The 26161-nt window shown below is 63.3% G+C and overlaps 1 protein-coding gene across 5 annotated transcripts in view; it reads left to right on the top strand.

Annotated features, from left to right (window-relative positions):
- LOC119104014 (uncharacterized) overlaps positions 1-26161 on the top strand; it is a 44519-nt gene that overhangs the window by 5714 nt on the left and 12644 nt on the right. For 3 of the 5 annotated variants that reach the window (XM_037227740.1, XM_037227739.1, XM_037227737.1), the window contains 4 exons: positions 1848-2012; positions 13021-13260; positions 17046-17141; positions 24558-24701. In XM_037227740.1, the coding sequence (XP_037083635.1) occupies positions 1857-2012; positions 13021-13260; positions 17046-17141; positions 24558-24701 (636 nt within the window). In that variant the 5' untranslated portion in view covers positions 1848-1856. Of the gene's footprint in view, positions 1-1214; positions 1295-1847; positions 2013-13020; positions 13261-17045; positions 17142-24557; positions 24702-26161 lie in introns of those variants that run through there. The other 2 variants (XM_037227741.1, XM_037227736.1) reach the window with 1 other exon arrangement.

Raw genomic sequence — 26161 nt, 5'->3', positions numbered from 1 at the left:
GCCAGGACCTGCCACTGGGGAATGCGGTGCAAAGGTGGCTTCTGCTGACAAGGGGCGCAGTGCCCGTGTCAGGCCCGTTTGATTGGGCCCAAATTATGTTACATCAGCTGCATCTGAGGTTGGGCAACTGGTCAGGCACATGGGTATGTTGCCGAGCTCCTCAGCTGCCGTCTGGTGCTACTCAGCATAGTGTTATTGTTCTAGTAGAGCTGGGATTCGTGCTGGCACCCTTTCCTTCAGGGCCAGCGCGGACCGGTCGTGCCCGGGTAAGGCGAGCTATGGCGTCAGCAGGCTGGACGGCGCCGGGGCTCTGGAGCAGAAATGCGATCCACCTGCCTTGGTGCGTGACCTTGGCACATGCAGCAACTGGTCCCGTCTAGTATTTGCGCTGGCGAATTTCGCCGAATAAACGTTACCGGAGCGACAGAGCGCCGTTCGTTCGCAGCGTCGCGGTATCTTCCTGTGTCCCAGGTGCGGTGGTGTCTATCATCCCGATCACGCGCTCTTTGTGCGGCGCTCCTCGAGCCAGCCCCGACCGCCGCCACCTGCGCGGCTAGAGCCGCGTACCGCGTCGGCGGCCGGCGGCGGCGGTTCCCGTGACGTGCACGTGATCACGCGCCGCGGCCGCCCGGCCCGGTCCGGTCCCCTGCGTGTGTCGGGCCGCCGGCGCCCGGCAACCAGCCGGGGCTGGCGCCGAGCCGTGCCGCTCCATGGCCGCCGACGCTGTGGGGCGGCACCGGACGACTAGCGAGCTGGAGAGGAGCTCGCTAGCTCGGCTGCTTGCTTGGCCGCGCTGGCCGGGTACTGCGCCGCTGGCATGGATTCGTGTGTTGCTCGTTGCCTGCTCAGGTCGGGCTTGTTGCGACTGTATGTTGTGCAGGTCGGGTCTTGTGTTGTCCGTTGCTCGGGTGAGGGTGAGCTCATCTTTCCGGTGGTCTCGTCGAGTCCAGTCGAGCTTGGAGCTCAATGGTCGTTCGCTGCCGTTTAGCCCGACAGCTACCAGAGCACGGTCCGGGTCGGGTTCGGCCGTCACCCACACGGGGCGCCGCCGACCGTCACCGACCGCCGCCTCTCTCGCTCCTCCCCGACGCATCGATCTGTCTCCGACCCGAGCCCCCTCCCCTCCGGCCGCCGGCGCGAGATCGATCTCCCGGGGCTGTCCCGGAGATCGGGCCGCGTCCTCGGCCTTCGTCGTCGGCGGCCGTAGTGTCGGACCGTCGCGCCGCCCGCCAGCGTGTCCCGCTGCCGCGAGGCCATGGTCAGCTGCTGCCCCGCATGGCGGGCTACAGCAAAGGTCAGCTCCGTCCCGGGGCGATGTAGGGCACGTTTCGGGTCTTTTGTATACGGGCTCGAGTGTGGATGTTGCTCTTTGGGGGGATGCAGTGCATGGGAGGAATACATGGTTGGTGGAATGCAAGATTTTGTGTTGGAATTAAGCTGTTTACCAAACATTTATCGTCCCTCGTGTGGAGGATATCTGCGTGACATGTTGTTTGGCTGTGGGTAACAACATGATGAGTGCGGTGTTCATTTTATGTTGGTGGCGGTAACCAATCGTGTTTTCATGTGAGCCACGAAATAGACGTGTCGTTCGTCCTGTACCGTGAATACACCCTGTGCTGTGGTCGTTCTCAGGTCTGCGTGATGGGTCTGTGGTGTGTAACTGTGCTGCACGGTGCGGGCGCATTGTGCTGTTCTGTGCCGTGTGGCTGTTTGCGGTGTTTGTGTGGTAAACCGTTTGGCTGCCGTGCCGCGCGCCCGTTATGCCGCCGCCGTCTGCACCGTCTCGCCGACCGCGGCCGCCGTCCGCCTGCTGACCGCCCGCTGGGCGCCCCTCTGTCCGGCAGGCGGTGGAGATGACGCCGCTTGAGGGCGGCCTGGCGCTGGTGCGGCACCTGCGCGACCTGACGCTCGGTGACGTCACGCTGCTGCGCCGCGTCATGACGCGCAATGCCAGCTGCCCGGCCGCCTGTTCGCACGGCGAGTGCCACAACGGCTCGTGCCTCTGCGAGGTGGGTCCGGCGGCGACCGGCTGCTCCTGCGCCGCGCCGCTGATGTGTGCGGTGGGGCGCGGCCGGCGCCCGGCGGCAGCGGCGCCCAGCGGCAGCGGCGCCCAGCAGGCTGTTGGGTCGCGGCGAGCCCTCGCCGCCCGCACCCGGTGGTGGCGACGGTCCGGCGGCGCAGGAGCGGGCCGTCGTGGCTCCGATGCCCCGCCGTTCTCGCACGGCGGCGCGGCGGCGGCGCGGCCGCTCCCACGCAGCCAGACTCGCACTAATTCACGCCGACAAAAGATGGCGCACAATGACACCAGCAATCGACCCGCCCGAAAACTAGTAGTCAGCCAATCTAAGTATAGTCAAAGTCAACCGAAACCTTTGCCTCGGTATTGGATGCTGGCCATGTGAGATGAGTTTGGATCCTGGCTGCGCCATGCCCCTGAGTGCTGATATGGCCAGTGCAATTGCTGGCGCTCCACGAAAGGAAAAAGACGACGTACGTCGCTCTTGTTAAAAAGAGACACACCAGAGATGGATGAAACCGGTTCGGTCGTAACATACACATGGTTTATGACGGAACTTCGGCGCGGTGCGCGGTCTGGATATACCGCAGAAAAGTTGACTTAACTTGTTATGGACTCCAGGGGTGTCAGCTATTCCGTTTCGAGTAAACATCAACGCGAGTTACGGAACAGCATTGCTTCAAAAGTGATTTGCAAAGACACACATCTTCATTATTAAGGAAGCATATGCTTGATATAAAGAGGCCAACTGTCGTCGTTAAAAAATGGCAGCCTGCGGAACGCTTGCGGCGTGTGCTGCCAGGCAGTGATGGCAACAGGCATGCCGATTTCGAAATGAGACCACTCGTCATATGAAAGATGACGTCAGAATCCGAGGCTGCTGCGCCGAGCTTTTCGAACCTGCGAGTGGAAGGTGTACCTTACGGTGGTGTGCGCTCGGCTTGTGGGACGGACCGCCAAACCGGGCCTGTGCCACTTCGTCTCGTCATCAAACGGAGAGCGTCGCCCGCCGCCCGATCGCCGTGGTTGCCGCCGCATCCGAGCTGCCGGCCCGCTATGTGGAGACGCCCCCTCCGCCCGCGGGCGCTGGGCGCCACCCGCCAGCGGCGCGCGCCAGGAGCCGCCGCTCGGTTGCGTCACCCGGCGCTCTTTCACCACGCTGGACGGTTTCCCGTTGATGGCCGGCGCTGTGGCCTTGGTGCGTTCATGCGCCGAGGCTATCGGAGAGACGCCCTGCTGTGGCTAGCAGCGGCTGTGCGTTGCGCCACCGGCGAGCGCCTGCCAGCCTGCTTGTGTTGTGGGTTTCTCCAGACCGCGTTAATCCGGCGTCACCTGGCCCGGCTGGGTGAAACGGGCTCGAATCGCAACCGGCGGGTGAGGCGAAACTGCGACGTCTCGCGGACTGCAGCCGGCCATCTCGCGCCACCGGGGACGACCCTGGAATTGTGCGGCGTCCCCTGGTGTGTTTGCAGCCCAGCGCGATGACCTGCACCTCGTCTGCTCACCTGGCGCATTCTCTGCGCGACGTGCGCCGACCTCCTAACTGGCGCGCGCCGTGCGCTGACCTTTGCCGCGCGCGGTGCCCCCTCGGTCGTCCCGCGAGTCTCGGTGGCGCTGAGCGGCGCGGTACGCGCCGCGCCGCCGGCCGCGACGCCTGCCGCGGATTTACGGCTGTGCAGAGCGGTGCTGTGGACGCCGCCCTTTTTGTCCGCCGGCTGGCGACGGGCGTCGTGATGGGACGCTGCCAAAGTCGCCTGGCCGCTGCCGACGCGACGGGCGTGCCAACCCGGCGGCGTGTGTCGCGCCGCCGCCAGCGCTGCACCCGCCCGGCGGCGGACCTCCGCGCGTGCGGGCGGCGTGAACACGGCGGCGCGTGCATGCGGGAAATCACGGCCGTGCTCACGGACGCGCGTCCCGTTTCCCCGTTTCGACGTCATCAGACCGCGAACGTTTCTCCGATGTCGGTTCCCCAGGCGCCGGGGCGCTGCGCCGCGCGCTGGCGCAGGTAGCGTGGACGAGATGGCTGGTGACGTTTTCGGCCGGCTGCACCGCGCGACTGCGGCGTTTGCATGTCTCGCTCGGTCACCACTGTGGTGGTTTGGTGACGCGCGCGCGGACAGCTGCGCCGCCAGCGTTTCCGGGCCGCCTCATCCTCTGGACATCCTCCGCTTACCACGCAGCACTGCTTATGCGCTCTTGCTCATCGTGTTCGTCTCAGCGCGCCGACGTGACGTGGCTGGTGTTGTTTCAGTGTGACCTAGGCCTGGCTCATTCAGTGGTCGAGAAGGAAGTGTACGAGTAGCGTAAGCAAACAGGAGAGGAGCTCCGAGCCTATTGGCCATGTGTGTCAGCATAAAGAAATCAGTGAAGAACTTGCTTCCAAGCGTCCAAATGAAACCCGAGCTTGAGTCAGTGTCCGAGCCAGAGTCAGAGTCAGAGCCAGGCCAGGCTCAGACAGATGCCCGGTCATTTGGCACCGCAGGAGCGGTGGCGCACCTGGCCGCAAGCTTGCGTGTTCAGTCTGGACGTGGTGGGCGGTTCCTGCGCGGCCTGCTGAAGGTTATTGGGGCGGGGGGGGGGGGGGGGAGGGGGCCGTTAGCGAGGACCGAAATAGCTACTGCCGCTGGCTGACGTGTCATGCGTCGTACAGAGTCAGGCAAATGATCACCTGTAAAGCTGCGGAGTCAGACAAATGATCACCTGTAAAGCTGCGCTAAGACCATAAACGAATGGAGTGGGCATTGTCACCAAAAGTATTTGGTATTGTGGTTGTTATCGAATGGATATGGATGTGGGCAGGATATGAGTGAAAGTGTTTAGATCCCATTGTGTTTGCCGACACGAAACGAAACGGAAGGCAGTGGCACGGGCCAAGATGAAGCAACACAACCGCGTGGTCGTCCCCGCGGACAGCGTCGCCGTGCTGCTGGCCGTGAAAGCGAGCCTTATCCCCCCCCCCCCCCCGGGCGTCCCCACCGTCGTCAGCGCGCACGTCCGCTCCGGGCGACGCGTCGTTCTTGGAACATGCCCTGACAGTGGTAGTGGCGGCTCAGACGCGCGGGCTGGGCGGAGCGAGCCCCGGCAGCGGTCGCCGCGCGGAGAGATCCCGCCCTGTCTGACGCGGCGCCGCCGCCGCCGGGAGACGCCCGCTCCCTTGGGTACACCGGCGGCCGCCCGGCGGCTGGCGAGCGCCAGCTGCGGGCTAGCGACGGCGCCACGTGGCCGGCGGTGCACAAGCGCAGCCACGGCCGCGGCCTGGCAGCGGTTCGGACGACCTGCCCTCGCAGGTGGGCCGGCGTGCTCGTCATTAGGTGCTCAGGCGTGCTCGAGAGGCGCACTACATGTAGGCCTGCCAGTCAAGCAGGATGATGACGATGAAACTGTCTCGACCGCAGCCAGGCGTGCTTGTCGCGCCCACCGGGCGTGCGCTGTCCTGGTGCCGGCTGCGTTCTGGTCGTATCAGCGCCGGGCGTGCGCTGTCCTGGTGCCGACTGCGTTCTGGTCGGATCGGCGCCGGGCGTGCGCTGTCCTGGTGCCGGCTGTGTTCTGGTCGTATCAGCGTCGGTTGTGCGCTGTCCTGGTGCTGGCTCCGTGCGGATCGGATCGGCGCCAGGCGTGCGCTGTCCTGGTGCTGGCTGTGTTCGGATCGGATCGGCACTGGGCGTGCGCTATCCTGGTGTTGGCTGCGTGCGGATCGGATCAGCGCCGTGCACTGATCCGATCCGATCAGCGCTGGCAGCGCTGCCACCGGGCCCGTGGCTGACTCATGGTGACCGCGCCGTAAACAGGTCTCACAGCGTGACGCATGGCTCCGTGTCCCCTACTCCGCGCTGACCCAGCTGGTCTGCGCTCGGCGCGCCGGGGCCTGGCCGGTGACCGTGCCGGTCGGTCACGGCGCCGCGGGGCTCGCGCGTCGTGACGCGGCCGGGTCTGCCGCTGTGCAGATCCGGCCGCCGTGCAGATGCGTGATGCGGGCCGGCCGAAGTCAGGCTCATCAACCAGGCGCGGTCGCTGGCCCAGTGCTGGTGTCCTTTTGAAACGTAATGGGAGCGTTTCCAAGCATCGGTTGGCGACGCTGTATCGTGTTCTTGATGAGTTGACTGGTGAAAGCGTCATACGTCGCAAGCACCGGAACGGCCAGCGCGTGGGTTTTCCCGCCCCGTCATAGAGGGCGCGACGTTTCCGTCGCCGGTTTCCTTACGTCCTCCGCTGTGGGCGAACGCGTCGTGCCTCGCGTGTGACGCCGAGTCGGCAGAGCTCTGGGACCTAGTCATCCGGCGGCGCCGGCTCCAGGCTCGCGGTGACCACCTGCGTCGGGGCGTGCGAGCCCGGCTGCTGCGGCGCGGCTGGGAGCAGCCGACGCTCCCTCTCCGGCGCGGCCGTCCGAACGCTGTTGCGGCGCTCCCGGCGACCCACCCTTGCGGCGCCGCCGCTTGCATCAGCGGCCGACCGTCTCCAACCCGCCATGCCTGTATATGTATATATATATATATATATATATATATATATATATATACGTTTGTGTATATAAGATATGCCAGCATGCTAATCGCTTACTAATGTGTGCAATTAGCACCCGTATGACACGCTAATTAGGTTCCTTTACCCAGGCGTGGGCTGCGTGCTCCACGACGCCTTCTGATGGCTGGTCAGTGTCGAAGAATATGGTATTGCGGTCTGCCGGCATTCAGCCCTTGTGGCAGGGCTTTGTTACGGAACGCCGCGGAACAAAGCGGATTTGCTGCGGCATGCGAGGGAAGGTCGCCTGGTCCCCGGCAGGGGAATGACACCAAGGCCGACCAAACGGCTTATGCCAGCGGCGTGCAGCACTGCTGCACCACATACCTTCGTCTTTCAGACTTCCTAGATGTTGGGAGGTCAGCTTTGCCCTCCCGTTGCTCTTGGTCGGTGGCCAAAAATTTGTCAGGGACGCTGATGGAATGGGCTTGCGAAACGGCATATTTGCAGCGAGGTTTTTGGACCCTCGGCTGCCGACCTGCCGCAAATGCTTTGAACCCACGTTGAACGTGATCGCTCGGAGCATATTTGATGTGTCGGCGGAGGCTGTCTGTGAAACGTTCGGTAGGCGTCCTCAACGCCGCTGCCAATGCACACACGCGGACCGGGCGGGGCCGGTGCACACGCTGTTGCGGATTGTGCAGGAGACCGCCTGTGCCGGGCACACCGCTTTCAGGGCTCTGCGACAGGGCAAGCCTCCGCAGATCCTGAAATGGGCCATCTATTTCTGATATTTACGAACGGCGATGCTGAACAATAGCCACCTCTTGGTCTCCCTTGCCTCTTTTTAAGAGGATGTGAGAGAGCGGTTGACTCGTCAACATAAACGACTTCCCGCTCTCTGTACCTCACGGACAGCACGGCCTGTCGTTGTCGTTGGGCGCTTGTGCGAACCCAGTTCGTGAATGTTGCACAGGGCCTGCAGCAAGATGTTCGCAAGCATGCGGCTTGGGTGCCAAATGACCATTGCAGTCGACGCGCCCGAAAACACCAATAAACAACAACAAAAGCAAGCATGCGGCTCACACAGATTACAGTGCGATCTTTATGGGTGTCAATGAGTACTCATATCACAGATATAGAGCTTGTGTGGCACAAACCACGCTTGGCTGGACGTGATCGGCGAGTGCTTGTGACCGGGCTGCGTCCATCATGGATCTCGGCGTCCATCATGGATCTCGGCGTCCATCATGGATTTCGGCGTCCATCATGGATCTCGGCGTCCATCATGGATCTCGGCGTCCATCATGGATCTCGGCGTCCATCATGGATCTCGGCGTCCATCACGGATCTCGGCGTCCATCACGGATCTCGGCGTCCATCATGGATCTCGGCGTCCATCATGGATCTCGGCGTCCATCATGGACATCTGGTACTCCGGAAGCTACGGCCTGCTTGTTGCGTCAGGTGCTGTTACCTTTGCGGTGTGCATGTTGTATTAATGACCTAGGCGGAGACTGACCAGGTGATACTCGTCGGTGATGCAAAAATGTGCATGACATAGAGTTGACTGTTAAGCAAGCATGGCTTTCGACCAGCACGTGCCCAGTCAACTCTGTCGATGGCTTCGGTTATGGCGGCTGAAACCGAACCTGTCGAACTACTGCGCTGCAACCAACCCCAGGTCTCTCCCCTGTCGTAAGTGTTTACACCACGGGAGGCCCACCCGTAGAGAGGGCAGCATGCCCGAGATCTCATGCATCAGAGTGGCCGTGGCTGCTCCGGGTGTCGTGCTAGATCGCGAGCTTACTGTTGTCGCTCGCGTCGACCGGATGGCGTACCAGACGAACAGGGCCTCGGGTCATCCCATGCCGGTAGCAGCGGCACATCACCCTGCAAATTTTGTATTAAGTCTGTCTTGGCCACGTGTACAAGTTTGGGGCCGATTCTCTAATACTGCTGTGCGATGTGATTGGTGCAGACCGCGCGCATTTCATGAAGATGGAGAACTCAGCAGACTTGTTGGGTTTTACTGCGCGCATGTGCCAGGCCGCCAAATGTCCCGCCCAAGGAGCAGAATTTATCGCAATGCTTAAGACAAGGAGTCGGCCGGGCGCAGCAGCAACATGAGCTCACGCTTCTTCGAAACATTCGCAGCCCTGCCGGCGGCGGCTTTTTCCTGTTAGTGTTGCTCCCCGGCGACTTCTCGCCGAATGTTGCGCTCGGGGTTTACGCTGCGCGTGCCTTGCGCTCGTGCCGGTCTTTCCTGGTAGTGTTGTTCCCCGGTCACTTCTCGCCGAACGCTGCGCTCGAGGTTTACTCTGCACGTGCCTTGCACCCGTGCTGGAACGGTACGTTGCGATCTACTGACGAGGGTTCCAGGAATGTGCCGTGTATTCCCGGATCAGATGCGTGCCGAGGATGATGATCAACAGCAAGGAGTCGCAGGAGATTATCGAAGCATCTGCGGTGGCTGGCATCACAATAGGCCTGCGGGACGTTTTGTAAGGCGCGGATATTCTTCTGAGGTGTGCAGATCTGGAGCGGTGGCGAGAGTTTTTTTTCCTGATTTTCCATCGGTCCGCTTAGGATTACGTGTGTTGTGCTTTTTCAAGGTCTAACGGCTTGGTGGGAAGACGCTGGTTTCACTTTCTGCGTGGAGCGACCAAACTGTTTCCCATCAAACTACTCTGTGATTGATTCCATGAACTGGCGAGACCAAAAATTAAATCATGCTTGGGCCACGCATTTTACCCATTTTAACTACATGGCCCTGCGCAGTATCCATTGTAGGAACCATGGAACCGATATGAATGCGGATATGAAGGCTCAGCGCTTTTCATCGCATTGATCAAACACAAACGTATTGTTGTCCAAGGTATTTGGCTCTATGGGCGTGTTTTTTGGTACCATCTACACGATACACGATAACAGTTGGCAACTCGCATGTCTTATTGCCTCGCTCGCCACATGCCACGAAAGGCATCGGGCCGTTGTATTGGCTGTCCCAAAGTGTACGTTTATGATGTTTCGATCACGATCGACTTCATCTGCCGTTGGGTGCACAACCCTTGTTGGTAGCACAATGGACCTACAATACGATTATGTCTGGGTGGCGTGTGTTCTTAGCTCAGTTTTGCCCAGCTGGGTTAACATATTTGGTCGTGGTAGTTCCCCACTGCCCTCATCGCATCGCCAAGACAAATCACAATTATCCCCATGGTGACGTGTTGGAGGACACCCGACGTTTCTAGGAGCCGGCTCCCAAGTCACCCAGCAGAAGGAGAGCACGCCACGCTCTTTAGACGCGCGATCCGGTATAGCCTGACTGGCACCCCGGGACCAGCTCCGCGCTGGCCTCGTCTGGGACGGGAGCTGCGCTTCGGCCGCGGGAGCGCCACAACACCCCCTTCCCCCCGTCCGCCTGCGGCCGGCTCACCTGACCTTCGTGCCGCCGAGCAGCTCGGCCGGCTCCACCCACCCCTCCCCTCCCCCTCGCTCGTCGCTTCCGGCTGGCTCGGTGCGCCTGCACTCGACCGCCGCCGGCTGCCTGCGCCGCTGCAGCGGGGCTAATCGCCTTGTTGTCGTCGGCGGCGGCGTGTTGCGGCCGGACCCCGCCCCAGGCTTCGGGCCTGCTGCCGCCGCCGCCACCGCCGCCGCCGCCCGGGAGGAGCCGCGCGGACCCACAGCGCCCCTGGCAGCCGGCATCGATCGCGCCCGGTGCATTCTCGGGGCGTTCTCGGTGCAGCTGCACCGGGCCTGACCTCGCCAGCCGCCGAGAAAAATGGGCCGCGACGGGGCGCCGCCGGAGACCGCCGCTGGGACAGAGTTGGGGGCGCGTCTCCGGGTGGGTCTCGGCTCCCGGCGGCTGTGGGCGCCAGCTGTCGTGACGCACGTGGAGCGCGCGCCCCGTGCAGCCGCCCCGGGGCGCAGTGACCTCAATACGAGCGGCTTTGTGCGCGTCGCGCGGTGCGCCTGGGCTCTGCGTCGGCGGCATGGGGCGGGCGTTGAGCTGCGCCGTGTGCTGCGCTGTGGGCGCAGTCTGACCGGGCCGGTGCATCGCCGGCGGCCTCGCAGCGCCGGGGGACGTGATGAGATGTCGCCGGCTGCCTCGTAGCGCCGTAAGACGTGGTCAGATATCGCCGGCGGCCTAGCAGCACCGGAGGACGTGGTCAGATGTCGCCGGCGGCCTCGCACCGCTGGAGGACGTGGTCGGACGTCACCGGCGGCCTCGCAGCGCTGGAGGACGTGATGAGATGTCGCCGGCCGCCTCGTAGCGCCGTAGGACGTTGTCAGATGTCGCCGGCCGCCCCGCAGCGCCAGAGGGCGTGGACGGCCTCGTAGCGCAGGAGAACGTCAGCGGTCGGATTAGTCGCGCCCATCCCGTGCCAAATGCGCTGCCGTCATGCGCAGGGCATGTCCCATAGACGTCAGAAGTCATGATGGATTCGCCAGGGGCTGGGTTATTTTTTAATGTACCGGCTATATGCACTGATCTCAGCTGTTGAACAAAATCGTTGCTGGGAATTTATTGTGGTCGGTGTTCTAATGGCGGGTATACTCGCCCGGCGTGTTGGCCGGCGGGCGGCCCGCCCTGCTGGTGGCCGGCCCGGGCAGCCGGCCGAGCTCAGGACGTTCGCCGCTTGCAGGCGGCGGCGGCCGATCGGAGGCAGCTTGCGGTGTTTGCGCCGCGGTGGGCCCGGTGCAGCGCGGAGAAGGACGCTCGCCGGGCGCCATTGATTGGCGGTGGCGTGTCACGTCGCCCCGCTCGGCTGCAGGAACTAAGTAGGCCACGCCACACGACCGGCAAACAAACACGACCGCACCTGCATCGACGTTGCCCGGCTGCGCGCCAGCGGGGGAAACACGCTGTCAAAGCAGCGTGTGCCTCAACCCCCCCCCCCCCCCCCCCTCCGCCCCGCCGGCGGGGTTTTTACCTCACGGTTTTCACGCCTCGCGGTTCGAGTCGGCTTTCAGCGCTTGGAAGGCCAGGCAGCTGTCGCGTCGATCAGGCCTGTGTATTTGGTTTGATCAGTGACATTGATGGACCGTTCGCATCACGTCGGAATGTGACGTTTGGCTAGCGCCGTGGCGCGCCTATCGCCGTCACGCCGTCACGTGTCGCGGTGTCCCAATCACGCATCGCTTCGGGCTGCTCTGTCCAGACGACTGCCTGGAAGAGCGCGTGTGGATCCGCGGCTCGTGGTGACGCCACTATCACGCCGCAGTGTCTGCCGAGCGGCGGCGGCCCGGCCCCAAGTCGGGTCTGTTTTCGAGACCGTGGACTGTTTTGCTGTCTCGGGTGTCGAGCTCCGGTGCCGCCGCGCAGCGCCGCCTGTCTGCCGCCGGCGGCGAGCCCCGCACGTCCGACGGCTCAGGTCCGCCCTGGGACGGGTGATTTCAGGGACCGGCTGCGCTGAATTCCATCACACACCAGTCCCCCGGCCGTGACCCGTCCCTTGATCGGCCGCCCGGTCGGTCGTTCCTCCGGCCGTGACCTGTCCCCTGATCGGCTGCCCGGTCGGCCGTTCCCCCGGCCGTTCCCCCGGCCGTGACCTGTCCCCTGATCGGCCGCCCGGTCGGCCGTTCCCCCGGCCGTGACCTGTCCCTTGATCGGCCGCTCGGTCGGCCGTTCCCCTGGCCGTGACCTGTCCCTTGATCGGCCGCCCGGTCGGCCGTCCCCCCCGGCCGTGACCCGTCCCTTGATCGGCCGCCCGGCCGGCCGTTCCCCCGGCCGTGACCTGTCCCTTGATCGGCCGCCCGGTCGGCCGTTCCCCCGGCCGTGACCCGTCCCTTGATCGGTCGCCCGGCCGGCCGTTCCCCCGGCCGTGACCTGTCCATTGATCGGCCGCCCGGTCGGCCGTTCCCCCGGCCGTGACCTGTCCCTTGATCGGCCGCCCGGTCAGCCGTTCCCCCGGTCGTGACCTGTCCCCTGATCGGCCGCCCGGTCGGCCGTTCCCCCGGCCGTGACCTGTCCCCTGATCCGCCCGCCCGGTCGGCGGTTCCCCCGGCCGTGACCTGTCCCTTGATCGGCCGTCCGGTCGGCCGTTCCCCCGGCCGTGACCTGTCCCTTGATCGGCCGCCCGGTCGGCCGTTCCCCCGGCCGTGACCTGTCCCTTGATCGGCCGCCCGGTCGGCTGTTCCCCCGGCCGTGACCTGTCCCCTGATCGGCCGCCCGGTCGGCCGTTCCCCTGGTCCCCCGGTTAGCCGCTGTTCCTGCCCGGGTGTGCAGCTTGTGCACAGCTGGCGGCGGCTGCCGTGTCACTAACCACTTAAATCATCCGATCGATACCCGACTGCCACTCTGCTGACATGTGCTGGTCGGCTGGACTGTTTCTGTAAGAGCTTTGCCAGTCTGGGGCGTCGTCGTAAGCTGCCTCTGCCCCCCCCCCCCCCCCACACACACACACTGGCGCAGCCCAGTCAGAGGCTCGCATGCCCCCTCCCCTTTCCCCTTGTCCCCACTGACGGGGCTCCAGTCTGACCCTCTCGCACCGGGCCCCTCGGAACGTCACATGCTCACCTGGCGTCCCCTGTTTCAGATCCAGTTTGAGGGCACTCTCTGCGACACACCCAACCTGCCGTACTACATCTCGTTCGCCGCCTTCTTCTTCCTGCTGGGCGCCGTGTGTCTGGCGCAGCTAGTGCTGTGTGTGCGCGCCGAGTTCGCGCGCATGAAGACGCCCTCGCTGCTTCGCGCCTGCCGCGTCACCACGCAGAAGGCGCTCTACCTGCTCATCTTCGCCGCCGCCGTGCTGCGCGGCATGTACTTCGCCGCCCCGGTAGGTCGCCGGTGGGGCCGAGGGGGGTGGGGGGAGAGGGGCATGTGAAGCGTGACGGGATACGGCGGGCGGTCGGCGCTTGCGTCGGACCGCGACCAGGTGGAGTGCGCTCTGTTGTTAGAAACTCACGAAACGTTCTGGCTCGTGTGTGGATGCTTTGGCGTGGCCACGGTTCTTGCCGATTTGCCGTGACTGTCGGTTACTCGTCCAGTGTGTTTGTACGGTACATGCCAGACGCTGTCAGGCTGTTGGGGGTATTTGAAGGCACTATCAACATCACAACGGACAGGAAGTTGGGCTGCAACTTTGTACGCACTCGTTTTACGGTGCATCTGCACCCGCTGTTTGATTGAGCTTTCCCGACAGCAGGCTAGCCAAGTGTTTGGACTTGATGCTGACCTTGGAGAGTGAATCCCCGCGATGCCCTGTTGTCATGGCGCTGTTTCGGCACGGGCTGCACGTGGCGGGGGATGTCGCGGGGACACGAGCTCACTGCGTCGGCTCGATCACCTGACGTGGCGCGGCGTATCAGCGGTATACGCGGGCGGTTCGCCTGGCGCGCTGGCGACGTGAAGACCTATCGCTGACCGTGGAGCCCGGCGTGCTGTCCGCCCTGCGCTCGTCAGGGGCGCGGGAGTTTGTCCTTAAGGGGGAAGAGGTGGGGGCAGAGGCACTTCCAGTCGTTCCTTCCCATTCACCGCCGCAAGCCTGTTTGAAATGTCGGGGGACGGGGGGGGGGGGGGGGGCTCGGGCCGCCGATGGCCGTTCCCGGGCGGTTGGGATTCAGTCATGTCTGAAGCGTCGGCGAGAGAGCTGACGTCACGAATACAGACACCGTCTCCGTAACGTGGCTTATAAAACAAACCGTGTACATACACTGCAACATGGCGTAGATGGCAGAAGCCCCCACCACGGGTCCGGACGTCCTCGGCCAGACCTCTGCGCCTGACGGACCTGCCGCAGGACCAAGCCAAGACCTCAGCACAACGGAAGGAGCGGCTCCTGGCTCCGGCCGAATCAGACAGCCTCGCTCCTCGGCCGTCGACTCCAATGCTGACCGCCCTGGGCGTCCCGGCGCTGCCCGTGGCCCAGCAGCGGCCAGCGGCTCGAGAGGGCTAGGTGTGACACCGACGGCCGCCCCCAGGCCGAAGAAGGGTGCCAGCCTGCGCGGGTTCACACCCTAGCGGGACAAGCTCGAGGGGTACGCCACCCTGCCCGCGCTGCACGGCCTCGCGCCGGCGGGCCAAACTGCCGCGCTCGTCGCTCCACTCGACGATCGGTGGATGCGGACACTCCGGACGCGGTGGCGTCCACACGTCCGACGTCCGTCATCCTATCGCACGTCATCCACGTCCGTCCGTCATCCTATCGCACCGTCATCATCGCGCCGTTATCATCCGCGGCATGAAGCTTCATCTGCGTCGGCAGCGGACACCGTTACAGGCCGCCGCGGGCTCGACGGCAGCAAGCGGACGGTGAGACGTTTGAGGCGACTTCGCCACGGCCATGCGCGAAATCGTCCAATTATGGGGCTGTCGGCTCGGCTGCAGCACTGCAACGACTCGCAGTCCCGCCACCGCGTTGGCACTGGGATCCGGGACGAGGGCGCGCTGCGTGCGCTTTTGAGCGAGAGCGAATTCGCCCTGCACTTGGCCGTCAGTGTCTGCCGCTCGCAAGAAAGCGCGCGCCAGAAGTCTGTCGCCAAGTCCGGCAGCCGCGTGCTCCTTTTGTCCGCCTATCGCCGGAAGTGGGGCCGCCAGTTACAGAGACACCGTTTCCGTGGCGTACTTTTTGCATGCAACGGTGCTTGCTGCAGCATCCTCTAATGCGAGCCTGCGACATCGACCACGTTGCCAACGTCACTGCTTAAAACTCGTCTTCTCGTGCGGCTCGTTCTTCTCCGGAGTCGTGACCATTGTGGCGCGTTCGTCTCGACGCGAAAGGTGTCCGCGCGCAGGGCCTCTGGAACTTCCGCGCTCCGCGCTGCGTGCTCTGAATCGGGTCGGACGGTGGTGAACGCAGTGTGCTGCCGAGTCCCGGCGCGGCGTTCGCCCCCTCGCTCCAGCCTCTCGGGACCCGCTCGCGCTGCGGGCGTGGTCAGTGCGGGGCCTCCGCTGTTGCCGCGTCAGGTGCGCCTGTGCTGCGGGCGTGGTCGGTGCAGGGCCTCCGCTGTTGCCGCGTCAGGTGCGCCTGTCCTCTGGACCGTGGCGCCGGCTCAGCCGGGGTGTATTCGCAGTGCGGGGCCTATCGGGCCGCCCGGGGCTGGGGCAGGGCGGGGGGCGGGGGTCACGGCCGGCCGGTCGTTCGGGACGACACTGGCCCCGCGGCGCTGCCAGATAAGATAAGCCGGGCGGAACGAAACACTGTACGCTGACCTGTTGACTTTCTGCGGACCTCCGTCTGCGCATGGCGCTGATAAAAGACAGTCGGTCTGCTCCCATCGCTTCTCCAAAAAAAGATGAGATAAATTTTGAGTCGCTTGAATCTGCTACCACGGAAACGATTTCGAAGTAGGTATCAGCTGTCTGCGCGCAGCTAGTAGACAGTTTTGTGACATTAACGGCTAAACTGAAAACGAAACTATTCGAAATCGTACATGTAGGCAATAAAAATGATTATACCGGTAGGAAAATATAGGAGATCACTTAGAATATATCTGCTCCAATTTACACGTCAGTTCTCTGTTTCTGTTATGTGACAAATGAAGCCAAAAACCTGAATGAATGAACTGCGCCATTAATGTTCACCACCAGCCTCCCCCTAACTCCTTCGAAAAAGCACCCTTCACTCCGGAGGACGTTGGAAGAGGTGAACGGCGAATTTTGAGAAGCTTGGAGGAGGTAGGAGCCACGGGAAGGATCAGAATAGCTTAGAGGAGGTCTGAGGAGCGACAAGAACAGGCTCAATAACTATTTAAGTCTGGGAAGTCTTAATAATGCGGGGAGGAGTTGGGCCCGGACAGTCGCAGTGTGGTTCTTGATAGGGTTTGCTGCAGTTTTGCGTCCGTAGGAAGGCTTTCAGTCATAGAGGGTCTAGGCTTAACAACTGACACTTCGGCTGGGGGATAGGATGTGGCTTGATTGGATGCCTGGTTGTAGAAGGTGGGATGTGCTTAGTTTATATAAACGCTCTCCTCCGAGGCCAGAAGCGGATAGCTGGTATGACTCATGGTTGTAACTGTACAGGCGGAATTATTGTCGAATTGCCGTCTGCATCCCTCTTCAGCATTTATTTGTGTGCGTGCGTGCGTGCGTGCGTGCGTGCGTGCGTGCGTGCGTGCGTGCGTGCGTGCGTGCGTGCGTGCGTGCGTGCGTGCGTGTGTGTGTGTGTGTGTGTGTGTGTGTGTGTGTGTGTGTGTGTGTGTGTGTGCGTGCGTGCGTGCGTGCGTGCGTGCGTGCGTGCGTTCGTGTGTGTGTGTGTGTTTATGTGTGTTGCTGAACGCAGAACAATAGTTTGTTCACCCTGTGCTGTTCCATCGTTGGGCTGATGTAATGCTATGTGTTGTCCGTGCTATATGGGCACCACTGAGACGGAGCGTTTTCAAGCCATGTTGCGCCGCGGGTGAAAGTTAACACACCGTCGTATCCAATCGTCGCGACCACCGTTGGTGCTGGGGCGTGCCGTCTGCATTGTCACTGGGTGCATGCTGCCCCTGCCAACTGGTGTATCGCGGGGTACCCCGCCTCCTGTGTATTGTGGGGTACCCTGCCTCCCGTATATGGTGGGGTACCCCTCCGCTCACGCGCCGCGTGCCGACCCTGACCGCCGCCGACGCTGCCGCGCAGGAGTACATGGGCGAGGAGTGGACGGCCGGCCTGCTGAGCGCCTACTATGCTGTGCTGCTGACCGGCTCGTCTCTGATCGTCTGCTTCTGGGCCGAGGTGAGTGAGCCACCGGAGACCGCCGAACGCCGGCTCCCGACGGCGACGGCAGACTGGTCCGGCCCGATCTGGTGTGGTATGGTCTGGTCTGGTCTGGTCTGGTCTGATCTGATCTGATCTGGTCTGGTCCGGTCCGGTCCGGTCCGGTCCGGTCCGGTCCGGTCCGGTCCGGTCCGGTCCGGTCCGGTCCGGTCCGGTCCGGTCCGGTCCAGTCCAGTCCAGTCCAGTCCAGTCCAGTCCAGTCCAGTCCAGTTCAGTCCAGTCCAGTCCAGTCCAGTCCAGTCCGGTCCGGGCCGGTCCGGTCCGGTCCGGTCCGGTCCGGTCCAGTCTCGGATGATGCGGCAATGGTCTCATGGGCGGATGTGAGGCGCAAATGGTCGCAGAATTTCAGATGCGGCCTGATGTTGGGCTACAAACAATCAGAGATTCCGTGAATCACTGACGGATCAGCGGGGATTCACACCGCGTGCGGTTAGCACAATGGTCCGCATGTTTAAAAAAGATTTTATCCGAACCTTTGAATGGAAGGATTTCTGGATCAGAGCTCACGCTAAGCAGTGCTTGTTTATTGTGTGAGCTCTGACCCAGACCACCCGATTGCGCAATTCTGCGGTCAAGGGCAGCATGTGGTGCGGAAGTCTAACGTGCCGCAATGCTCGGCTTGGTCCGTCCTGCCCTCTTACGTCACCTGACCTGTGGCGCGAGCGCTGCCGCCGGCCGCAGGCCATACCTGTCAATGCCAAATAGCGAGCACCTAGAGCGACTCGAACCCACTCTGCCACCGTCGGTTGCATCGGAAGGCAGGCGCTCTAACCGACTGAACCATCGGGACGGGCAATTTGTTATTACCCGCAATGCTGGCGGCATATGAAGTTGAGCTTGCTAAAAGCCTTGCGAGAAAGAGGCCACAGTGCTGGAGTCCGTCTTGGTCCTCTATTTGGCGTGCGCCAAGTCGCGCTTGAGGTGTGCTTGCAGCTGGCTCCTACGTCTGTATACGGACTGCGTCCAGCAGGGTGTAGTCACTAAGTCGGGTCATATTTCTTGCCAGGCACCCAAGTGTAACAAGATCTCGTTCGTCGGAAATATTGCCATCCTGACATGGGGTCATAGGGCCTGTTTCAATGGCAGGAGAGCCCGGCTGCCGGACACAGGTCACAGACACTGGCGGTGCTGAGCCGTGCTTAGCCGTGCTGACCCGTGCTGGCCCCCTTGCTGACCACAGCGGTGCTGACCCTGTCTGCGGCCAGCCGGCCGACACACGTCCCAGATCGGGCCGCCCGCTGGCCGCGCTGGCGGCCGTCCCAGCCGCCTCAGTCGCACGTGTAACCGTCCCCTGCTGACGCGCGGTGACGGCCGGCAGCCAATAGGGCACGGCGCCCGGCCGTCAGACTGTGCTGTATGGGAATCGGCGTGTCCAGACGTGCCAGGCCAGATGCTGACTGGGCGGATATGCTCCCTCACGGGTGTAGACGTACTGTGACCGACTTTTTCATGGCAGGCTCGCCTTTGTTGGTCGACGATCCGGCTGGCAGTATGCCACGGCGCCGGCCAAATCGTGCGATTGTGTGAGATGGGTTTTGGCGTGCTGCGTCCCCCTTGGCCGCCTGCGAAGAAAGAGACCGTGAAGGGGGATGCCGATGATATCCTGAGCAGGGGGGGGGGGGGGGGGGGAGGGGCACCCTGCACAAGTCGTATGGGTCACGGGACGGCGTGCTGCCTGACCGCTTTTCGTGTCCAAGCTGTGCTGGGGGAGATGTATGTGGCTGCTGCCGGAGCCGGAACCACTGTCCTCTTCTCACCTCTTGGGACCTGGACCGACGCTACTCGGTCATGTCTTCCGGGCCTCCACGCTGCTTCTGGGCGCTGCGAGCCGGCCCAGTAGGTGGTCTTGGCCTCTGGTCCCGCTGGCGCCGGTCCCGTGTGACCGAGCGAGGTACGAGCAGCGCGGTGTGCCGCCCGAGCTGGGCGGGCCGCGGGCCTCTCGCTCGACGCCGGCCGCTCCCGCCGTCCGGCAGGGCGCGGAGGGCCGCGCCGTCCCGTCACTGGGCCGGCGGGTCGGTCCAGCTGGCCGCGCGGGACGCACGCCTCGTGGCTGGGGTCGCCACAGGTCAGGCCTGGGCCCAGGTAGAGCTGTGTGGGGCACGTGGGTTGAGGGTGCTCTAGAGATCGGGGGCTGTCTGCGGTCGAAGGCAAGACGAGCGTAATACTAAGCGTTTGGCATCGTTTGGTGGAACACTTTGTCGCTTAGGAATGTTGTCTGCTTTCTTAATCACGCGCTGGCAAAACAAGACTGCCCTGTTTGAAGCGGACTTGTGAGTGGTTCATTCCATGACTGACAAAAGCTTCTTAAGTGCATTTATGGGGAACATTATTCACAGCGATAAGGTAGTGGAAATAGTCTTATCCCTCTGACAAAAACCAGGGGAATGGAAATATAGTATCCATTCTCTCTGATGCAGTACCGCTATCTTTCCATTCTCCTGGTTTTTCTCTGACGAATAAGGCCATTTCTACCGTCTTATCAATGACTGACGAGTTGAACCAGGGTTTAGTGGGTATCTCGAAGGCATAACCAATGGATGTCTGACGTAAGGGTGGAGTGGTTTTGCGCGGACCGCAAACAGCTGATAGAGTACCGCGTGTGGCGTGGGATTGGCGGCAGCAGCCCGTGTAGCCTCACGCGGGTGCCGGAGCGGCGTGACTAGTCGGCCACAGGTCACGGATCCGGCCACTCACGGCCGGCCACGGTACCGCGGCATCCTGTAACGTCACAGGGGGCGGGGCCGGGTGTTTATTTACGGGGGGAAGGGGAGCGGCGGCGAAGTCAACAGCAGATTGCACGAGCGAGCAGTGGGTCACGGAGATAACGCCTGCACATGTGCAGGCGTTACCATCCCGCACATATGCAGACTGACGCCAGCTGCATACACTGCACCGGGACGTCCTCCCGGGCAGAGCGGACCGTGCCGCCTCGCAGGTGCAGCCGTCAGCACGCCGCCGTCGCCTCACACCAGGGGGTTGGGCGCCACATGGCCAACGTAGTCGGTGCGCCCCAAAGCCCAAGTGATCATCATCACACCAGGGGCAAGCACGTCAGGCGCGGGACGTAGTGTCATGTGGGGAACCACACAGAGGGAAGACGGGCACAACGGACGACCGCACCGTCGCTCTGCATGGTCCCGTAGCAGCTATCCCCAGTTGTAGCACAGGTCGGAGAACTGACTGGGGAAAATCCTTCCGCTGTTTGGAATGCTTGCGTGCCGTGGTCGGTTCAAACACAACGAGCTATGCTCAACCAGGGCTGTGACCGCAACGCCACCCGGGCAGGTGGCTGATGGTGCTGCGAACATAAAGAAGAAATGTTTAGACAGAAGCCTCTACGGATGGCCTGGCGTTGCTATGGCATCTGTCGAGGTGTCGGAGCGGCCGCCTGACACGGCGCATGACGCCTGTCACCGCCGGGGATGCGCCAGGCCGCCGGCAGTGCGGTTGCCACCCGGTGTCGTCCAGACAGCGGATCGGGTTCACGCGTCGCGCCGAAAACAATATTGTGTCCTCCGTCAGCGGTTTTCTGCCTTGTTATGACTAAGGCGGGGGCGGTGACCGCCTGAGAGCGCTGCGTACGGAGGCCGAGCGGCGCGTCTGCCTCAGCGCGCCGCCCGGAGGCCGGTGGATCGGCGGCGGTTGCTGCCGACGGCCCGCGGGAGGGGCAGAGTGTACCGCTCCGGTGGCGAGCACCGCAGACACCGCCGCTGCCGACGGCCCGCGAGAGGGGCAGAGTGTACCGCTCCGGTGGCGAGCACCGCAGACACCACTGCTGCCGACGGCCCGCGGGAGGGGCAGAGTGTACCGCTCCGGTGGCGAGCACCGCAGACACCGCTGCTGCCGACGGTCTGCCGGAGGGGGGGGGGGGGCAGAGTGTACCGCTCCGGTGGCGAGCACCGCAGACACCGCCGCTGCCGACGGTCCGCGGGAGCGGCAGGGCGTACCGCTCCGGTGGCGAGCACCGCAGACACCGCTGCTGCCGACGGTCCGCCTGAGGGGCAGAGTGTACCGCTCCAGGTGGCGAGCACCGCAGACGCCGCCGCTGAGGACGCCCAGACCGCGGCACGTCTCTGCTCTGTTCTGGCGCGCGCCCGTCGAGCTGCTGCTGCTGTCGCCCGCCCACTTTCACTCGCTGCCCCCGTGGTCCGCTTGCCCCTGCAATACTTGCGATGCCGAGAGGCGCGCAGTCAGCGGCCTTCGTGTGCTCTGTCGCAGTGACCCGTGTAAATGTCAGCCGAGCGGCGGCGCCTTCGCAGTAAGCTCGCTCGCCCACTGCGCTACGGCGGGTCGTTGGCACACCCGCCGGACGTCACGGCATGCTTTTCCTGTGGGGCCGCTCGCCGGTATCAGGAGGAGGAGGTGGGCGGCGGTCGCCTGTTCTCTCCATTAGTGTGCAGCGGCGGCTCGAAATCGAAACGTTACGGCTGGTTGCTCATCGAGCCCGCCCATGACGCGGTCACTCGGCGGCGTCCGTGCCTCCGTCGGGGCAGGCTGGATCGGTGGCACGCCTCCAGGGCGTGCGCGCCCTGCCGCCAGGGCGTGCTGGATCGGTGGCACGCCTCCAGGCCGTGCGCGCCCTACGCCGGGGCGTGTTGGATCGGTGGCACGCTTCCAGGGCGTGCGCGCCCTCCGTCGGAGCGGGCTGGATCGGTGGCACGCTTCCAGGGCGTGCTCCCGCTCGCCTGACGCGCCGTGGCCTACCCGCCTCATTTGCAGACCCGTGGCTGGGACCTTGGCAACGCCGACATGCGCGGGATGTGGCCCACAAACCGCGTGGCGGGCGCCCGGCGTCGCATGGCGGACGGCCGTGCATTTGGGAGCCGCCGCGTGATGGGCCGATGGACTGAGCGGCCGAGCGGCCGCGGACCGGGTGAGATACTGGTGAGAGTGCGCCGCCGTAACGCGCTGTCGCCGCGCGAGGAACGCCGCTGTCGGAGCTGCGCTGGGTCAGGTGTGTCGGCTGGTCGGGCCGGAGCGAGCCGGGCGATGTCAGGTGGGGAGCGAGAGCCGGCCCTGGTGAGGTGCCGCGACCGCGCTGGCCGGCGAGCGGGGCAATACTGGACATCTGTTCGTGCTACATCATGGCGTAGCAACCGCACGATCTCACTGCAGCCAAAGTAATGAACGCGGAAGGGTAACGGTCTCCAACTCCCGCTCGTGCTGCACCCCCGTTCCTCGCGGTGCACGCGGTATGATTCGTGGCCAGTGACGCCGCGACATTGGACTTTGCCCCGTGGTTGGGAAGTGGCTCCACTCCACCTCCCGCCCTCCTGGCCGTGGTGTTGGTCACGGTCAGGCGTGCTGTGCGTCGCAGGACGCCGGTCGATATGGAGCGATGCGCAGTATGGCGTGCACGGACCTGGAGCGCTGCCCGACACTGCCCTGCTCGCTGCGTCACTGACGGAATCCAAATATGGCCGGGGCGAACGGGGTAGAGGAAAATGGCCAGGCTGGAGGACGTTCGTTGATGGTGTGCTGGATCTTTGCGCCGAACGAACGTCGCAAACGCAGCAGGCGGTGAACTGCCAGCGCGCGTGTACAGTCACGTCTATCTGTGAAAACACGACCGTGGTGTGTCGAGCCGCGACCCTGTTGGGCTGCGGCACCGTTGGGGTGTTTGGCGTCGGCGTGTGCCGGTGTACGGGGAGCTCTGATGCCGCTGGCCTGGCGGCGGCCGCCTCTCGGCGAGCCCTGGCCGGCCTCGGCAGCCCATCGCCTCACGCCGAGCCGCGCGGGTACGACCGAGTCCGGCGCCACCGACCGGGTCGCGCTAGCAGGGCCGGCAGGACCCGGGGTCGGGCAGGACCTGGGCCCGTCGGTGCGCGCGGTGTGACCTCGCCGGGACTCTGAGTCAGGCGGCGCCAGCAGGACCGACAGGACCCGGGGTCGGGCAGGACCCGGGCCCGTCGGTGCGCGCGGTGTGACCTCGCTGGGACTCTGACTCATGCCGCGCCAGCAGGACCGGCGGGACCCGGGGCCGGGCGGGACCTGGGCCCGTCGGCGCGCGCGGTGTGTGACATTGCCGGGACTCTGAGTCATGCCGCGATTGATTGCCCAGGTGGCCGGTGGGGCACCGGGACAAGGTGCAGCGTGCGTTTTTATTTGGCGGCTTGACGTCATTACGTGGCCCTGTGACTGGTCATTGCCTGTCCCTGTGATTGGCTGATTGTATGCTGCCCGCCATGCACCGTGAGTGGCGTCATGCTGTCGCTGGGAGACAGGAAAGGGCGACGGAAGTGACAGAGGAAGAGAAAGTCAGCGCAGCTGAACTGTGTCGCGTCGCAGGAGTGTGCTTTGCCCCATTTCGACACCGACCATTAATAATAAAGGTGTTCCTGGCCCGACTGCCGGGCCTCAACAACACAAAACAAAAAAAAGATGCGCTGGAGAGTAGCTATGACGCATTTTCGTTTTAGTTGGGTTTGGGCAATCCACGTACGTAGCTGCACATCATGTGGAGTTATACATTGTAGCCGTATCACATGCACTCCTCATACTTGGTTTTCACAACTGTCTGGGAAAGTGGCATGTATGGCTAGCCTGACGTTATTCACATATATGCTCGTAGACATAGGAAATTCTAAAATCTGAAGCTTATCTCCAGAAAAGTTGTAGGGTACCTTTAGAGCGGAACATGATGAGTTCTACCGTAGCAGCATCAGCCCTGGTTGGATAGGGACAGAACCAGGTGGGGATGCTAAGCAATGCCCTGCCCAGGCCCGGTCTGAATGTGACCTGCTCTGTGCCGGTGACTAACACCTACGTGTCGCTCAAGTGCTGGTGATTGGTTGCGGTGTGATAAATTGATGGATCAAAAGACAAGCGTGGGTGGATATAATGGCATGCCTTAATACGTTCCTGTATTGTTTGGAAGTGATGAAGAGACAACAACTTTGACGTGCAAGGTGTGAATGCGCGCTGTTTACGCATGACGCGCTAGCTAATGCTAATACCTTTATGTCAATATCATAATGTATGAGCACACTACAGGTATTTGGTGGCCAGTAAGTCATACGTATGTGGTCAATTACGAAACGATGCAGTCGCATGAAACTAATCCACTTGCGCCCGCTTTCGTAAGTGATTCATTACTGGTGACGGTTTGCTGTGCTAGGGTAAGATTGGAGAATAAGATGGAAACATAGCTTGTGTCTCGGACAAGGAACGCGAGTAACATCAGGAGTACCCGGCTACAAGCGCACTCTACCAGGAGGTTGTCATCCCAAAGAATGAATGTAGCTTTCGGCAACGAGCGTTTGACCGAAGCTTCTGGTGATGACTGATGCCATGATGACTGTTCCGCGATGCCTGTGGCCGGCTGTGTCGGACCGTGAACAGGCACTTGACAGCGCGGTCGGCTGTGTCCGGCAGATCTTCCACCTGACGGACATCCGGTGGGACCGGCCGCGCTTCCTCAGCAAGTCGCTGCTCGGCTTCCTCGCCTTCAACGTCATCACGTACAGCCTGCTGGTGGCCGAGATCATCCTGACCGTCAACGAGACGGAGAGTCAGAAGGTGAGCTGGCCGCCGCCGGCCGACGGTAGGCGCGCGCCCGCGCCGCCGGCCCCGCCGGCCCCGCGGACTGGCCCCGGCGCTGACGGCCTGGGGGGTTCCCCGGGAGCAGACTGAGACTGTGTCAGACGCTGGATGGCAGGGAGCAGACGGTGCGGTCCCGTGCTGGTTTGCTGTACAGTTATCAGGGGATTAATATCGCTAATTCTCTGTGAACGTCGGCGGGGGAAGTACGTGAGGTGTTTTTTTTTTTGGAGCGTGTGAGGAACGTTCGGAATTTTTGTCGATCAATATGTGTTCCCCCTGGAGCATTCACTGAGCACTCAGCGAAATTCAACGAACATCGCGATCACTAACCTTGCCGTGTGTTTGTCAAAAACAGCCATCGTAAGTGGAGAAGCCCATTATGATGGCAGCTCTTAAGCGGACTGCGTGTATGCACTGTGTACAGGCGTGCAACGCTGCAGTCCCCAGTGTACGTGGCCGCTCATGCAGCCTTGAGTTCGGCCCACTCAGAACCTCCCAAGCTGCCGGGGGGCGGGGGCGTGGTCAGTGCACCCTTCACATACCGCCTTGGATGAGGCGCATGTGCCGTCTCCCCAGCGCGTGCACGGCGTGGTGGTGTGTCACGACGGGCCGTGGCGGGCTGGGCGGCGGGGTCATGGCAGGGGGGGGGGGGACGCCTGGTCCGGCTGGCGGCGACCGTTACCCGCCAAACACGGCGACCGGTGCTGGTGCGGACCGTCGCCGCGCGCCGCGGGGTCAGCCACGCCGCCGTCTTGGCGCCAGATGCCTCTGCATGAGCGAGGCGACGGGAAGGGGTCGACGCCGGCGGCGTGCACCAGCGAGTCTGCTGCGGAGAGGAGCGCGGAGTCATCGACGGTCCACTGAACAGCGCTGGTGGTGGTGGTCGGAAGGAGGAGCGCTGCGGGGCCGGCGGTGATTGCTGGCGACGTGGATGCGTCCAGTCTGGATGCGAAGGCGCAGGCTCTACCGTGCTCGCCAGGCATATGTCTAGATAGTGTTCACGTGCTGGAGGCGCGCTCCCAGTGTACGGCGAGTGTCACACGACGGGTTTGAGCGGTCGCCGCCTTTCTGGAAGCGTTATCGGCATCATGCAGCCCGTGTTTGTCCGGCGCCTATGAATAAGGCGGCGATGCCCTTTCGTGCCGTGCGCGAGTGACGGGTGCCGTTAACGGTACCGATGGTCGCGCGCACACCCGTGCCGGGCGCCTCAGCGGCCTGCGGCGTTGCCAGCCCGGGTGCGGACGTGCTCAGCGGCGGCCGGGTGCGGTCTGAGCCGCGGCGTCGACGTCAGGCCCCGTCCCGCGGCACGCGGCCGGGCCGGGGCGGCCGGCGCCGCCGGGCCTCGTTAGCGGCACCCGAGAGGCGTCGACGAGGACGTGCGTGTGCGGCCGCCCGCGGGCCCGGCTGGGGATTCCCCCGCGACCTTTCTCGGACGG

Source organism: Pollicipes pollicipes, unplaced genomic scaffold, assembly GCF_011947565.3.
Source record: "Pollicipes pollicipes isolate AB1234 unplaced genomic scaffold, Ppol_2.1 Scaffold_5724;HRSCAF=6776_pilon_pilon_pilon, whole genome shotgun sequence".
Taxonomy (NCBI): Eukaryota; Metazoa; Arthropoda; class Thecostraca; order Pollicipedomorpha; family Pollicipedidae; genus Pollicipes; species Pollicipes pollicipes.
Note: the sequence above shows the minus strand (reverse complement) of the source record. Positions and strands in the feature narration are given on the sequence as shown.